Raw genomic sequence first — 16,294 nt, forward strand, 5'->3', positions numbered from 1 at the left:
TTCCCTGAGCCTCCAGAGGGAAGGCCCGGTCAACCAGCCAGGGGTCTCCTCTGCAGCCTCTCCACTGGTGACACTTGCCCTGTAAGTTTCCATTTGTCTCCGCAAAGCACCAAAGGCCTATATGTACACATGTACATGTACATATGGGTATGTACACACGGCTATGTATATGGGAGGCAGTGTACCAGTGCGCAGCATAGTATTTGCATGGCAGAGGCGTATCTGCCCCGAAATGTGCAAGAAAGGCACTGGGCACAGCAGGTTTCAGCTCAGCTGAGACGTTGCTCCTTACTTGACAGTCGTGACAAGCTTGAGGGGCCGGACGCCGGGCGTGGCGAAGCGCAGGGAGTTCATGTAGGCCACGTGCTGGATGGCATGGTTGAAGGTCTCCACATCGTCCCCCTCCAAGGTGAGAAGAGACTGGGAGGGGTTAACATGGACCTGCAGCCAAAGAAAGAGAAAGGCTTCGAGGATGGTTTTCTGGCGAGCCGAAAGGTTAGCGGCCGAGAGACAGGAGAACACAAGGAGACTCTGCACAAGGCAGGAGCAGGCGCGGTCCTGGGAAGCCAAGCCGAGGTGCGAGCGAGGGGGAGGGGGGCATGCTGCCGAGGGGTGGGGTGTACCTTCATCCCTTTGCCGAGGCTGTCAAAGTCGCTGTAGTCCAGCCCTTCGCGACAGGCATAGAGACACTCTATCACCTCCCGGCTCTCAAGGCTGCCGGGGCGCGCAGTGAAGCCAGCCAGGTAACCATGGAAGTAGTGGTGGATTGGCAGAGGGTCTCCTAAGGGGGATACAGGAGGAGGGATGGTGTGAGAGACAGATGAAGAGAAAGGGAGGGCAAGAGCAGAGGATGGAGACAGCACGGGGGGGGGGGATCACGTGGAAGGGAGGGGAGACTGGGAAAGACGGAAGGAGAGGGGAAGCGTCCTGGATGCGCAGCCGGCTGGGAACAGGGAGGTCACAGCACAGATGCTGAGGGTGGAAGTCGAGTGTACAGACCCTGTTTTCTCTCTGTGGTTTCAGAGAAGGAAAACACTCCTCACGGGGCAATCTCACCAAAAGGTGACAGTGAAAGGCAAATGATGGGGTGCCTTTACAGGCAATGTTTTTTAAAGCTGATGTCTCTCACAGATCAGCTTTGATGTGAAGCTCCCCTGCACTGTGTTGCACCTTCGATCCCTCTCACAAACCACAGAGATGAAACCACCATCCTGCCCGGAAGAAGCTATGCTGCCGCATTCCCAGAGTCTTCCTGGTGGTGAGGGAAGGGAAAGGATCATGGGGATGGACGCAGGAAGAACAACATGCGTGAAGAGGGTGAGAGCCATGCTTGGTGGCAGAGAACACTGTGTACCTTGCCCCAAGTCTGTGGAGTTCTCATTCACTCTTGCTTTCTCTGTGTTTCTCTCCTCTGCAAAAGAAAATGCAATTCAGAGCATTGAACATGGGTCAGTCTTTGCAAGGTGCCTCTGAGCCACAGAGGACAGCTTACTCCTGGGTTTATGATGCTGGGCAGTTTTCTTTCGCATGCAGAATTGTCCGGAGAAGGAGGGAGTCAAACAGGCACAGCTCAGAGGCCCCACTGGCGGTCTGGGCAACAGGTTGTGAGATTTCACACTGCTAAGCCAGCCTAAGGCACTGAATGGCCCTGGAGACTGGAGCAAGGGGACCATGAAGCCCTTCCAGGATCCCTTCATTTCCAAGCGAGGTTTCTGAAAACCAAAGCTCCTTCTGACTAAACTTGCAAAACACTGATTGTCCCTGCCGTTCACCAGCCATATTGGATGAAGATGCCTCTCTAATTCCAGCTCTAAACAATAAATCTAGTCCTCACTGATTCAACCAAGCTCTGTGACTGACATTCACCAAGGGTCCGGGCAGCGGGAGCCCATTTGCTTGCTAGACTGGGCTGAAGCCTGGGGGCTGCTGGAAGCCTCTCATCTAACCCTCTCTCGGAGGTGGTCCTCCCTTGATAACAATGTAAAGCCCAGGACAGAGGAAACCCTTTTCCCACGCCCCCTTTTGGGCCTCCGGAGGTAGAGAAACTGGAGAGCCTTGTTCTTCATAAATCCATGAAAAGCAGTGGAAAATATTTCCCCTTTTTCATGATGTTACTAGTTTTGTGAGTCCTCCCAGAGCTTTGGAAACTGGGCAGTACAGACATGCGATACGTTCATAATCATCAGGATGAGGATAACTGAGAACAGGCCCAGTTTTGCATGGGCAGGAACCGGACTTGGTATGATACGGAGAAACCTTCAAGCAAACTCATGCAGACATTAGCGCTGCACGCATTGTGCTCGCCTGTCCGGGTCAAGCCATGCTGGCGGGCAGCCCTGGGCACGGCCCCTGCGCTATCGTCTCCGGAGGCATGGTTCACATGCCGGTGAGGGGCTGCTGCATCAAAGCAGGGGACAGGAGATGACGCCGCCTTTGCTCCTGTTTGTCGTCCTGTGGCTTCAAACTGTGTAGCTGGCACAGCGCAGTGCGGATGAGGGAAGTCTGCCCCTAGTGACCGAGGATGTTAGTGCAGGCTTCAACCACAGAGCTACCTCAAAACAACTGCAGTTAATTCATGCCACGGAGACACAAAATAACCCTGAGGAGCTCACTCCCAGCATTCCCTTAGCCAAGTCTGAGACGTCTAGGTTTCACAGCCTTGTTCTACGATGCTGACAAATGCGTAGACATTCGCACATTCTTTTTTGCGATTGCAGAATATTAATTTCTCGGTTTTTCCTCTACAGGAAAAGCCCTGCTGTTTATGCAGTGTAATATCAAGGTTTATATACCACTTCTAAGCCTAGATGCTTAGAAGCAAAAATGACAAAACCGAAGCTGTCATACTCTGGACACATCATGAGAAGGCAAGGCTTACTGGGGAAGACCATCGCGCTGGGGAAAACTGAAGGGAGAAGAAAAGGAGGAAGACCAAATATGAGCTGGATTGGCTGCACATAGCAAGCCCAGGCTTGAGCTTACAAGAGCTGAGCAGGGCTGCCAAAGGAAGGAGGGGAACTTTAGGGGGATTTTCATTCATAGCCCCCCCCCCAGTTGGAGACAACTCGATAGCACATGATAGCAAGCTATTTACTAGAGCACAGCTCTCTGCAGCTCGATCTCTAACACTTGGGAACATTGGTATTTTCAAAAAAATTAAGCGCAGCATAATATATCTGCTTTTCCACCTAATGCCATTTAATATCCTTGGAAATGCTAACAGCCAGCAAAGCTAACCCCAGTGAATTCTATGTCCTAAAGCAGGGGTCCTCAACCTTTTTGAATAGTGGGCTAGTTGAAAGGTGCCAGCGATGGGTATGGGCCGCCAAGGCGGTGTGGGCAGGGGGCGCGCATGCGTGCGTAGAGATCATTTTCTCAAAGCTAGTCCAAAATGATCTCCTTGCGAGCAAGCCAGTGCCTTGGATAAATGGGATCCAGCCCGTGGGCCGTAGTTTGAGGACCCATGTGCTAAAGGGTGCAATCCTTTAGACAGAAAAGGTCTAAAGACAGGAAGCAGGCTGGGGCATTCTGGGAGTTGCAGGCCTCTTTTCTGTCTAAATATCCATAGGGTTGTAACCTAGCAAAGCACATTTAGGTTGATATTTCGGTCAATGGTGCACATATTTCAATCTTCTCAAAATATCCGAGTGTTGGGGTGGGGGAAGATTTTTTTCCAGTAGTTCCTAACATTGGGGGAAGGCGCATCTGAACTTTGACAATAGCCAGAGATTCTGGACGGCCAGTTGCTCTGTCTGCTTGGCCCGTCTGCGACCTTTTGGAGTGCTCACCAGCCCAGCAGGCTCCGATCATGAGGGAAGACTCCTGCCTTGGAGGGTGGATGAGGCCATTGTCGTGGATCAGCGCAGGGTCATAGGAGACGCCGTCGACGTAAAGCGTAACGGTGGGGAATTCCAGGTTAAGGGCATAATGGTGCCATTCATCATCGCAGACCTGCAGCCGGAGAAAAGGACAAGTCCGGACAGACAGATGAGCATATCTGTGAGTGGCCAAAAGAGGAGCATGGATCAAAGGGCAAGAAGGGCCGCTATTTTCTCACCTGCTCGAGTTTCCAGAGGAACTTGACGGGTCTCGCGCTCTCCAGCAGTGGCCAGTAGAGGAAAGCAATGCGGCAGCCATGCACCGTGAGGGAATAATGGGAGAACCCATCCTCTGTAGGTAGACAGGGAAGATGCATCCTATCAATCGCAGCAGTATTGTGACCAGCCAGGCTGGATTTAGCTGAGCTCCTCCCGGACTCTCATGGGCTGCTCCGACAGCCCCTCTGTGCCAGGATCTGGCGCCCGTCTCCCTGACTGTGCTCACTTGCAGCTATAGGCCAGAATGCGGGGAATTTTGGCTGATCCTCAGGGCTGGCCCATGTTGTTTGGCTACCTACCTGAGGCAAAGGATTAAGTAACACTGCCTTGCATTCTGCACACAGAAGCCAAGTAGAGAGAGCTGAATCTCGCTTCGTTCTGCACCCTCACACCAAGCTCAAGGACAAGGTGCCCGCAGCCTCCTGCGCAGCACCCACAGCCTCCTCCTCCAACAACGCACTGCTGCCCACCCCCACCATCTGCCACCTGAGGAAGCCACCTCACCTGACCTAACAGTCAGGCTGGTCCTGCTTATCACCTGTGCCTAAGCTGAGCAGGAGCTCACCAGGTAGCAAAAACTTACTGTTATGGCAGAACTGGATTGGTCCCTTCCCCAGCAAGCCAGAGCCTGCAAACCAGGATTTGCCTCTTTTCCTGATTTATTTGGAAGCAACAAGTCAGGAGTCCTAAGTTAGTTACCAGGCTAAGGTTTTGCTGCCTGGTGAGTTTCTGTTCACTTTAGTCCCTTCTGTGATGCAGGGCCATCTTAACGTATGGGCCTGGTGGGCACTTGCCCGTGGGCCCCAGACTAATCTGTGCATGTTAACCTTTGGAAAATTGGAAAACTTCCAAAATTAACAGTAGTTGTAGTTGTCGTAGGGGCCGCAGTACACTGCTTTGCCCGGGGCCCATAATGCTGTTAAGACGGCCCTGCTGTGATGATAGGAACCTGGTGGGAACTATTGACCGCCAAGTACCAGCATCCTGCTCATGAATGATAAGCCAGATTCCTCAGCAATTCTGGTGTATTATTCCATGTTAACATATTTAATGTCCTCATTTTGTCCTGATTTTATTTTGGAGGAATTTTTCAAGGGCATTATTGTTGCTGGTTTTTTTTTTTTTTTTAAGATTAATGTTCACTGGACTTCTAGAATAATACAGGCAGTCCCCAAGTTACGAATGTCCAAGTTGTGAACAACTTGGTACTTATGAATGAAGTGCCATACAGCCTATTCATTTTTAAAAAATTACTGAAGAAAATTGCCATCCCTGGAGGAAACAATAGAGGAGAGAGGGAAGACCTCCACACAGTATGACTTCCTGCCCTGCCTTGTTTTCCTTGCTGCAAAGAAGAGGAACTGGTAAATTGGGAGGGGAGTTGAAATACTCTCATTTTTCCACTTTCACAGGGGCCCTGCACCCCTAACCCCCATGCATGTGGAGGGCCAACTATACATGATCTGACTTCCATACAAAATTCTACTTAAAGATTTATTGCCATTTTCTCAGGAATGGAAGTCATTCATAACCCACGGACTGCCTGCACAGTATTTCAGTGTGAGACAGATATGTTTAACTTTTTATTTACCCAATATTTCAAAGTTTAAATATTTTAATTGTGTTTTTATTGACACCCTCGGTCACATTTTATCTTGTTATTGACTGATGTATTCATTAGGTATTTATCATATTGTAAGCCATCCAGAGACGAGCCATATTGGACGGGATAAAAATATCCTAATAACAGCAACAACAACAACAACTCTTGTGCATATGCCTACACAGCCTTGCATAAATTAACAAAATGCACTCCTTCCTTTGCATATACACTCCTCAAAGCCACCTAAGAGGATAATAAGCAGAACTGGAGTGCAAGTATTATATAACAAACACTAACAGATCCATGGTGGGTTACACAATCTGAATGATTATGGTCACCTCCGCTCCTGTCCCTCAGAAGCTAGTGCAAAATTAGTTATTTTATAAATAACCACCTTCAGCCATCACTCTAAACTACCCCCTTCAAGACCTTTAGAGTACAGCCATGCGTGCTTTCAATCTGCCACCAAATGTTCCCACCCTGCCAATTTTCCGGCCACCTGTACATTTCCTTCCCCAGGTTTGCTCTCTTTCCTGGGTGCTCAATTCAATAAGTAAGGAGCCTTATGTTCCAGAAGATGCTCCAAATCCGCATACTGATTGCACCTGTGCATGTGTACATATGTGCAACCTTCACCCTCCACACCCTGTTGCACCCCATCCCTGTCTAGAAGTCTTGGAAAGAAGTCATTCCTCCAAATGCTGCTTCTCTAAACTGCTTGCTGCTCAGAACATACTAAGGTTGGTCATACCTTACAACCTTTCAACTGTTACAGATCAACAGTTTGAATCGAATCTATTTTATAAAACTTCTTATTCTTATTCTTCTGTTTTGTCACAAGCAGGTTGGCAGGTACTGATTTTAAAGCCAGCTCTTCTGTGAGCATTTCACAATTATGCATACATTCAGGACACTCAAAATGTGTATAAAACTGAGCTTCCTGATCATCAAAAAAGAACTGCACTTCTAGCCCATATGGTGCAGAGATAGGTATGACAGCATACAGACAATGCCTGGCAGAACCAGAGAAAGCAAGGCTAATCTGTACCATGTGGGAAAGCCTTAAAAACAGCCACAGGGGAGGCCATGACATGTGGGGAGCGGGGAGCTTGCCCTCTTTATCCCTCTCCTTCCCCTCCTTACAAAGCTGCTAATGGCCCTGCAGAAGATAAAGGCAGATGTGATTTACTCGGCAGGAAAACAAAATTGCAGGGGTGAGTTTGGCTGGGATAAGAGCGTGGGGGAGGTGTGGCCACTACTGTGATCTCAATCCAGTGGGAGGGGGTGAAGGGAAGGGCTCCGTCCTTCATCCTTCGCTGAGATCCTGACCCTTCTCTGTGGCTAGAGAGGCAGACGTGCGGGAGATAAGCCAAAGTCAGGGTCATGTGATTTCACTATCCTTGACACAGGATTTGTTGTTGTCCTTAGTACAGAAAGGTCATGCAGTCAAAACCTAGAAGGATCTGCCAGGATCTATCTGGCATTGCCATCTTAACAAATACATTAACACAAAACCACAGCAAGGAATAAAGCAAAACCCAGCAGAACAAGAGCCATATCCAGCCCGAGGGCGGCCCTGGTGGGGGCGGGGCGGGGGGGTGTGCTCAAGCATTGCTCCTTTGTCTCCAAATGCCGACCACAGACGGCGAGGTAGAGGTGCAGAAAGGCAAAGCAGTAGTACCAGAGCTCACCTAGTTTTGCCTGTGTGGGGGCTCACCACCAAGCTGTAAAGGGTCACCCTTAAAGGTACACACACCCATCCTTTTCAGCCCCCTCTCCAGACGGTGTTCTGGGGACACACAGCAGCTTGTACATGGTGTTGGGCTTGTAGTTTATAGAGGATCCAAGAAATGTGTTGCACAGAGCCTGTTGGCTGAGGTCACCTGGCCCAAGGGACGCTCTGCTGGGACATTTGTCTGGGGCAGGTGGCGGGGGGGGGGGGAGACACTCACCGTTGCGCATGGTGCTGCAGATCACCGTCTCCTCCTCCCGCTTGCCTTTGCTGGGGGCCACACTGTGTTTCATCCACAGAGACAAGGTGAAGTGGTCACTCATCCCTTCCAGGGCACCGGTCCCACTGCCCATGGGCACCTGGGTGGCCTGGCTGCCATTGAACCAGTAGATGAGACTGCTGTCCTGGCTGTAATGGACCGAGAGCCGTGCTGTCCAGTTGGCCATGGGACCGGGCACTGGCAGCAGATCCACCTCACCTGTGGCAGCGCCTGTTGGAGCAGGAGAGGGAAGAGAATCAGGGAGGAAAGATCTATCTGAATGGGACCCTTCATGAAGGACAAGGCCTTTGCGCCTGATATAAAAGACTGGCTTGGCATCCCCTCCTGCCAGTAATTAACACGGGAAACAAAAGATCTCATGAGCATCCCCCACTGAACTGACCGGGAGTGAACCAGAGATGTTCCTGCAGTGCTCCTGGTACAGCTTCCATTCATTTCCATGGAGCCTGCAATCAACTTCCCATGGATTTTGTTCCTTGCATCAGATCTATTTGTCCACTATTCTGTGCTCCTAATGATGTCCCAGATCTTTGCCATCTGATTACAGAAAGTCTAAGAAGACCAACCCCATACTCCCTGTCTTTCCGACAGAACGGACCCACATCCACCCACGAGATAGCAGTTTGCACGATCTGGCCATGGATCTCTTTGGATGGGGTACCCACTTCTCTCCCACCACACGCCTACTTCATTGTTCCTCCCTAGCGTACTTTGAAGTGAAGAGAATACACACCACAGAGTTTGCGCAGTGACTTCTCAGAGTAATTGTCACGATCACAACCTTTGGCCACATGATTTGTCTGCAGCTCCACAGTGGCTTGGATGTTCCACAGGGGCTCATCACACGTCTCCAGGTGAATGTTGGGGAACAGAGCAAGACTGCCTGTACCTGGGGTATACTCTATCCTCTTATTCCAACCTGCGGCAGATTTTGAAATAAGCAAATCTATCAGAGAGAGGATCTAGAAAATTGACTGCACACCCAACCACCTGTGGAAAAACAGTCCATAACCACTTTAACGTTACATTCCATTTTTAGCCCACCCATCCACCAAAATTTCAAAGTGCACGCATGATTTCTCCCCTCCTCACATGTCGTGCTCACAAGTGGATCATAGCAGCTTGGCTCCAGGTCACCCGGCTGTTGGGTCTGCGTGCGCTACATCCATAACACAATTTAATTCAGCAGCAATATAGGAATGGTTGTGATGGATTAAAATAGATCATCAGTGGAAAAATGTAGCTCCATGCTGGGGATTTTGCTGAATCTTACTGACAGTCAATGTGAGAATCTGGCATCATAGTCGATGATAAAAACCTGATGAGGCAGATACATCATCTCTAATATCTAATAAGATGCTGACAACAAAAGCCACAACAAGCTCACGGAGAATACAGAATCATAACGTTATAGGAATGCTAGGAAGAATGTGCTGAAAATATGTGCAAAGGTAGCACAAGTCAGTGACCTGCAAAAGGGCAGGTTCAAGTTACACTTCCCCCTTGATATGCCTCGCCTGGGATCATGAAAGGGAGGGAATTAGTGTCTGCGATAAATAGAAAATTATGTTCTGGGAACATACAATGGCTACCTCTTCTGCTCTTACTTCTCCCTTCTTCTCTGAGTTCCTTCTGGATATTTTCCACTGCCTCACCCCAGTATGGCGGGACTGGAGACAACTGAAACTTTGCCTGACTGCACTGGTTCTGGTGGAGAGAAGAATTCATGCCCCCCAGCATGGGAGTGGTAAATATGAATTTTGCCGGTACTAAGGACATGTTCCATAGTCAGTTTAGGAATGGGAGATACAGGCAAGGATTAGTAGTCAAATGCTTTGATGGCTTTGTAAAAGACATTTTAATACCATTCTTACACTACTCCTAAACTATGTAGACCACTTAACTTCTTTGGGAATGGGATGACTGAGTCTTTTGAGACTTGCAGCTTGAGATGCAGGGGACAGAGGTGGGGAAACTGGAAGCAAAGCCTACCGGGCCTTTATGGGGATACAGGATTACACCCACCCAATCAGCGGAAGAGCCTGGCTCCCCCAGGCAAGGGGACCAATATGATCTGGGCTCAGGCTTTCAGGACAACACAAAATAAAAACAACTGCACAAGTCTGAATATGTGAATTTATACATGCAAATACCTATACATAGTTAGGAATGATTGCTATAATTAAATTTTATAGAAGGCAAGCTAATTAACATCTTGGTTGCTTTCAGAACAGAAGTGTACTATGTCCCAAAGTATACTTGCTTAAAAGTTACCCTCCAAGTACCTCCTGGCCTAAATTCATTTGGGGGAAACGGAGTGCCTATAACCAGCAAGGGCCGTGTGGCACCCTCAGCATTCACCAACTACTTGCAAACTGAACATGGCAAGGGAGAGTATAGAAATGCGCTGTAGACAATAATGACCCACGCTCTCGGGCTGCAAGCTGCCAGAACTCCTTGGGTGTAGCCCCCATTAAACACAGTGGGATTTGCTTCTGAGGGAATCCTCACCTTCTCTTCCATCCTGCCACACTCCACCAGCACCAAGCACCACAGCACTGGACAGACAGCTCTGGCTGGGACCACGTGAGGAGTGAGCCAGAGAGAGCCCCCACAAAAGGTTGGGTTCATTGTATTTCCAAAGCGTTGCTGTGGAAGTTTCTGGGATTTAGAAGCCTTTTTTAAAACTCGGGTCTGGGGATCTAATTTTTGGAATTCCTGAAATCTACAGCAAATGATGCAATATTAAATTTGCAGACCCTCATCATCAAAGCGGCAAATGCACAGTCGGATACCTTTATTAGTACCAGCCTAAGTTCCTAGTCAAGGTTATTTCCCATCCATGGACTTTTTCTGTTTTCTGTTTCTCCTAGACCAGCACCCACACCTTTGCTTTTGGTTAGTTGTGTTTTCTGTTTCTGTTTAATTACCAAAGATCTCAATCCGCAGGGTTTATCTCTAGACACAGATATTGGAACAATCGCCAGGCTTGGCGCACATGAACTAAGGCTTTCAGGCTCCAGTCTTACTTCTGGAGTAAGGCTTGTTTCTGAGTAAGCATGTTCAGGATGACACAGCCCATTTGATGCGATCGCCGCCCACAGGGCTCGCTGTGCCCCATCGTTTCCCCACCCCACCTACTTTCCTTGTCCCCTCAGCTACCCTTTCCCACCCGACAGCTCCCAGGAGCCATATCTGGGGCCGGGACATTTTGTTGCTGGGGCGGAGAAGTGACTGGCACCCCCCACCCAGCCAGGGAGGGTGCGTAGCAGGACAAGCTGACCAGGTCCCTGGAGGGAAAATCCTACAGGCATCTTTCCCCTTTCCTGGAAGTGAAAATGCAATCATGGCATTCCTGATGGAGACCAAGGGGAAATTGTGAGGTTAAACCAAGGAATGGCACTTCAAATCAGTTGAAAATCTCATTGCCGCCACCATCATCGCCACTGTCACCACTGCTGTGTCAATCCTGTTACCTGTGGACATGGCAATTTACGAAGCAACTTATGCCTGTAAAGAAGAGCCACCACAAAAAGCTTCCAATTCATTAAAAGGGCCCTCCATTTTTGTGAAATGTTAAATACAAATGATTTAGAAGAGAATGCTGTGACAGGCATGTACATTATCAAAAACTTGTACATAATAAACGAGTGTCTACCAGGCAGGGTAGAGCGAGTGGCACGAGAAAGGACCCGCGCGTGTGAAAAGGGTGCCGTACCTTGCCAGCTGGGTTTGCAGGTGGGCTTCACCTGAATCTCGACCTCAGCATCATCTGAGGCCCGTTTCTTGCCACAGTCATAGGCTGTCACTGTGAACTTATACAGGCGTTCACCACTGTATTGCAGCTTCTCTGTGTTCTCAATGTTCCCTATCAGAAACAGAAAGATTCCAGAATTAGAGGACTGCCACAAAAAGTGGAACAGAATAAGGAAAGTGAAAAAAGAGAGAGAGAATCAAATCTGTGCAAGGACAGGTAAGATGAAGTGTCACAGCAAGCATTTCTTTTAAAAGTTGTGTGCATGTACATACATATATAATATATACATATATTTAACCATCAAAACACTGCCAGTTTAAGGCCAGAGTTAAGGCTCTCTCATACTGGCTCAGACTTCAGAAAGCCAGGAGTTTGGAACTAACATTGATGTGTTAACAGATATTCAGTGGGATGAGTTATGAGGGTGGGCAGTATCCCAATTTTTCCAGTTCACTGCTCAGAGGTATGGCCAGAGTTGATAAACAAACAAACAAATAAACATAAATAAATAAATAAATTTATATGGTTCCTTGCTAATTCCATGTGCCCATACTTTTCCTTGACCCTTGAGACATAAATTTAGATGGGGAGATCCAGCCAAGATGCCCCCCATCTGTATGGTCTCATCCAGCCAAGATGCCCCTGTCCCTGTATGGTCTCATGGAGCATCTGAGCCTTAAGGTACCACTACAGAAATGTGATGATGGCTTCCCAGGATGTGTTCATGGCATGCACAGTTGACACAAACGTGCTGTGCCTATTGCGGGAAACCCCCAAGTAGCAGCACACACGGCAAAGAACCAAAAAAAGAAAAGACAAGACAAGAAATTGCACCCTTTGTGTGTTTACGCATAGTCAGAAAAGGTGGTGTGTGAGTGTGGCTCACAGGTGTGGTGAGACCTCTTCAGATTAGCTAAGCTCTGCTGTGAAGGTACAGCCGGTGGCAAACCCAGACTTGCCGATATGTGTTGCATGGGTTAGAAACAGTCAGTGTTGACTGATGTCACTTGCCTGAGTCTTCCCCAAAATATGCTGCCAGGGGCAAGATTACCAGAGGCTCGACATGCTAACTTGCATATGCACGAAAACTGGCACTCTGGTTGCTGTGCCGAAGTATTAACCGAATCCTGACAGATGTGTGGGCGAATTCACGCAGAGGGAGAAAGAGAGAGCTACGAGCATTTGCCATGCAGCAGAATTCGATGGTCAGACGAGACATGAGTGGATCATCTCCCCCTGTTTGGTCTCGCTCTGTCCTACATCAAGCAAAGGCTATGATTAGGAAGGAAAGACTAGCTCTAGGTTTTAGGGCTGCCCAATGTTTTTGGCTCCTGCCATCCGGTGCCAGAGGCAGAATGGGGTACACGGGTGGGGGGGGGGTGTTGCACTCCTGCCCTGCTTGTGGGTTTTCCATGGGCAACCGTCTGGCCACGGTGTGACCAGAGGGGCTGTTCATCTGCTCCAGCAGGGCTCTCCCTCTGCTAGGCTCATCTTCCCATTCATTGCCACCAAGCTGCTTTCCCCCTTGAGGGCAAGGGGTGGGGCCATCCAGGGTCTGGGTACCTTCTCTGCTCCAGGGGTGGGGGCAGGAAATTTCCATTCCTCCAATGAAACCAGCAGCCTCCCTCAGCTGCTCCTTGGTTTAAAGACCACCCCCAAACCCCAAAAGACTATGCATACGTCTTTCAAGTACTAGTCGACCCCTGAACAGCAGCCCCTTCCTCTCCCTAGAGTCCGCCTGCTCTCCAGTGTCTGGGCCAGTCCAGCACCCGGGGCCAGTTCGGGTCCTCACCGTCATTGTCAATCAGGAAGGGGACATTGGGCGTCAGGATCTCGTAGTAGCAGATCTGGCTGTACTGTGGGGAGCAGTCCCCATCGATGGCTTCCACCCGCAGGATGCGATCATACAGCTTCCCCTCCGTCACCGCCACGCGGTACAGCTTATCCACGAAGACGGGAGCGAATTCGTTGACGTCGTTCACCCGCACATGCACCGTGGCCCTGAGCAAAGTGGAAAGGGGGCGGTAAATAGCAGCGCCCAGGAACTAATTTCCATGAGCCAAAGAAGCTCGCCCACTCTCTTTCGTCCCTCTTTCTAGAGATGCAAGGGCTGGAGCGGGTAAGAGGAATGGACTCTTAGCAGTGTTCTTTGTTTACGTTTCTATGGCTGCCCTTGGCATTTGAAAATTGCAGAGGAACACTGAGCTGAAATTTAAATCCTGGCTGATTCCTGTGTCATGGGCAAGAAGAATCCTCCACAGCACCTTTCAGAGTGGGAAGACTAGACCCAGAAATGAAAGAAAAGGGCAGAAAAGATCCAAACCTGTGAATGTCAGTAGACCATCACTGCCAGAAGAGAAGGCAAGGAAAAGCGAGCACTGCTTAAAATCACACACACGCCCTGCTTGTGTGGTGCAGTGCTTATGCGACTGCTCTGTGAGGCAAAACAGAGCAGAGCTGCCAAGCTCAACGGAAGACCACGTACCTCCTGTGCAGATGTGACCGGGCTCAACCCCCAGGATTTCCAGGCAGGGCCAGGAAAGAGCTCATCTGGAAACCTGGAGGGTCAGTGCTCATCAGGATGGAGTAGCCGGTGCTAATCTAAACACCCTGACTCCATAGAAGACCTGCCGCTGCGCCCACTTCAGATTTCACCTTGGCCCTGAATCACCCGGCTGGCCTAAGGTGAGCCACTCTCTGTCTATCTCACCCAGTGAAATATCAGGATAACAATGCGGAAGCTTATTTTTCTGCAAGGAATGCTCTGAAATAAATCAGACTTGGGGGGCTGCAGGGAAACGGTCTTTGTGCAGGGGGACATTTGCAAAGCAAAGTCAATAGGCTCAGAAGAGGCCACACATTCCTGCAGTTGCGCTCCCATGCCTGCATTCACTTTAGCTGGGTTTGCACAGCATGCCTACACACAATGAACTGCTTTGAGGACAGGGAAAAGTTACTTGCTTCCATTCCATATATTACTGCACACTGCCTACACAAAGTAAATTTAGTGACAGCGGAAGAGACGCATCAGTAAAGGGATGCTATAGTTTAGGCACTGTCTGCCTTGCATCCAACAACAATCCAAGGTATAGCACCATTCCTAAAGGAAGAATCATTTGCAGGGCTCAGTGCAGGACACCGTCTCGTACGGCTTTCTAAACAGGTTAAGGGAAAAATAAGAGCAGCACTCTGAATCCAGTAAATCCTCAGTCTTACTTGTGGGACTTCTTGGTGTTGGCACCATCTGGTCCTTCACCACAGTCATAGGCCTGGATGGTGAAAGTATGCTCCTTGTGAGCCTCACAGTCCACTGGCTCTTTGGCCCGGATCAGTCCCTCCCCTGTTGCTTTGTCCAGGATCACTGCTTCAAAAGGCACCCCTGCCCCATGGATCCGGAATCCACATATTTCACCTGGTTCCCCAGAGGTAAGAAGCAGAAAGAGGGAAAAAGAGGAATACGGAGAACAGGGTAATACAGAAAGCAAGCATTTCCCTTTCCTGTCAGCCAGCCCTGCTCCACGTTGGCAAGAGGTGAAGCGTGGCAGCTGTCTCAGGCAGTGCATTCTCAATGCCATTCGAACAGCCACGTGGAAGACTGTGCGATCTGCCCCGGGTCAGCTCAAGACACTTCGCAAAGGACCGAATGGAGCCACCGTCCTAGTCCCTGCGCAGGAGCCGAGTGGACTGGCAGTTCCCTCCCACTCCGAGGCTGGTGAGGGAGCGTGTCCTTCAGCACACACGAGGCAGCAGTCGAGCTGAGGTGCTGAGGCCACTTGCATCGCTCTGCCCCGCAACAGAAGGGAGCATCAAAGATGTTGAGCAGGATGCCCCCCACCTGAGATAAATGCCTCACCCTGACCAGCAGGAGAACAGAGCTGAACCGCTGTGACCCACACATGACCAGGCTCCAGGGGAAAGTTCTCCCCTTGGACATGAGTCGCAATCCTTGCGAGGAATTCCTCTCCAGAGAAGCTGGCGCAGGGTCGTTTCTCAGCAGACTGCGCTCCACTTCTGTGGGCGAGCACCGCATGGCTTTTCCGCCTCAAACACCAAAACACCCTAGGATTGCCCAGTCTCTCAACATGCTCTGGTTCCTGCCAGAGTGGACCGCAGAGCACAAAATGGCCGCCACACAAATTTCATTTGAAATTGCATCCACAAGACAACCGCTTTGTGTAGCAATCTGCTTGTGAAGAGCAATTTGCCACATGAATGGGTCACTGGCACATGACTTTCCCCCAGTGCCACTTATAACATATATCTGTTGATGATTTATTGCTGGGACAGAGGAAGATCATATAGTGACCTCTGTGCATGAATTAGCACCATATTTCCCAACCTTGTTTTTCTCCCACATGTGAAGAGCCATGCTTCTGCAAGCACTGAGGGACTTGGTACTTCCAACAAGCCTTTCCTGGGGAGACTGGGGTGTTATGGTTCCACAAGCAAGTTACATCATTTTTATTCCAGCAGGCATTTGGGAATGGCCTGTGAGTTGACATTGGGTTAACTTTACAGCTTATATTTTCACTGTGTTTTTAAGCTAGGAGTAATTTATTTTTAATATGTGGCTGATTTAATCATGTTTTTAACTTTTGTATTGTTTGGAATATTTTAATTGCATTGTGAGCTGCCTAGAGTCCCCATTTTGGGAATAGGTGAGATATAAATAAATTTACAACAACTCAACCAGCAAAAGTTGATTATTATCATGGATTGTGTGTGGTGTTGTCTGAACCCAGTTGTGGTCATTTACGACTATGACTTATTGGGGCTGAGAACCACGATAAAAGCAACAGCCTGCTCTAGGATGTCTTCCTAGCAC

General features: G+C 49.3%; 1 protein-coding gene across 1 annotated transcript in view; it reads right to left on the reverse strand.

Moving 5' to 3' along the window:
- Nucleotides 1-16,294, reverse strand: part of CLSTN3 (calsyntenin 3) — a gene marked incomplete at its 3' end in the record, with an annotated part of 35,940 nt that overhangs the window by 10,853 nt on the left and 8,793 nt on the right. Inside the window, exons 3-12 of the mRNA XM_044449682.1 lie at nucleotides 14,686-14,881; nucleotides 13,262-13,470; nucleotides 11,431-11,580; nucleotides 8,446-8,631; nucleotides 7,653-7,922; nucleotides 4,058-4,170; nucleotides 3,789-3,951; nucleotides 1,355-1,411; nucleotides 624-781; nucleotides 293-441 (exon numbers count right to left, since the gene is read on the reverse strand). Coding sequence (XP_044305617.1) covers nucleotides 293-441; nucleotides 624-781; nucleotides 1,355-1,411; nucleotides 3,789-3,951; nucleotides 4,058-4,170; nucleotides 7,653-7,922; nucleotides 8,446-8,631; nucleotides 11,431-11,580; nucleotides 13,262-13,470; nucleotides 14,686-14,881 — 1,651 coding nt within the window. The remainder of the gene's footprint in view (nucleotides 1-292; nucleotides 442-623; nucleotides 782-1,354; nucleotides 1,412-3,788; nucleotides 3,952-4,057; nucleotides 4,171-7,652; nucleotides 7,923-8,445; nucleotides 8,632-11,430; nucleotides 11,581-13,261; nucleotides 13,471-14,685; nucleotides 14,882-16,294) is intronic.

This window comes from Varanus komodoensis, unplaced genomic scaffold (assembly GCF_004798865.1).
Source record: "Varanus komodoensis strain SLA01 unplaced genomic scaffold, ASM479886v1 scaffold60, whole genome shotgun sequence".
Lineage (NCBI taxonomy): Eukaryota > Metazoa > Chordata > Lepidosauria > Squamata > Varanidae > Varanus > Varanus komodoensis.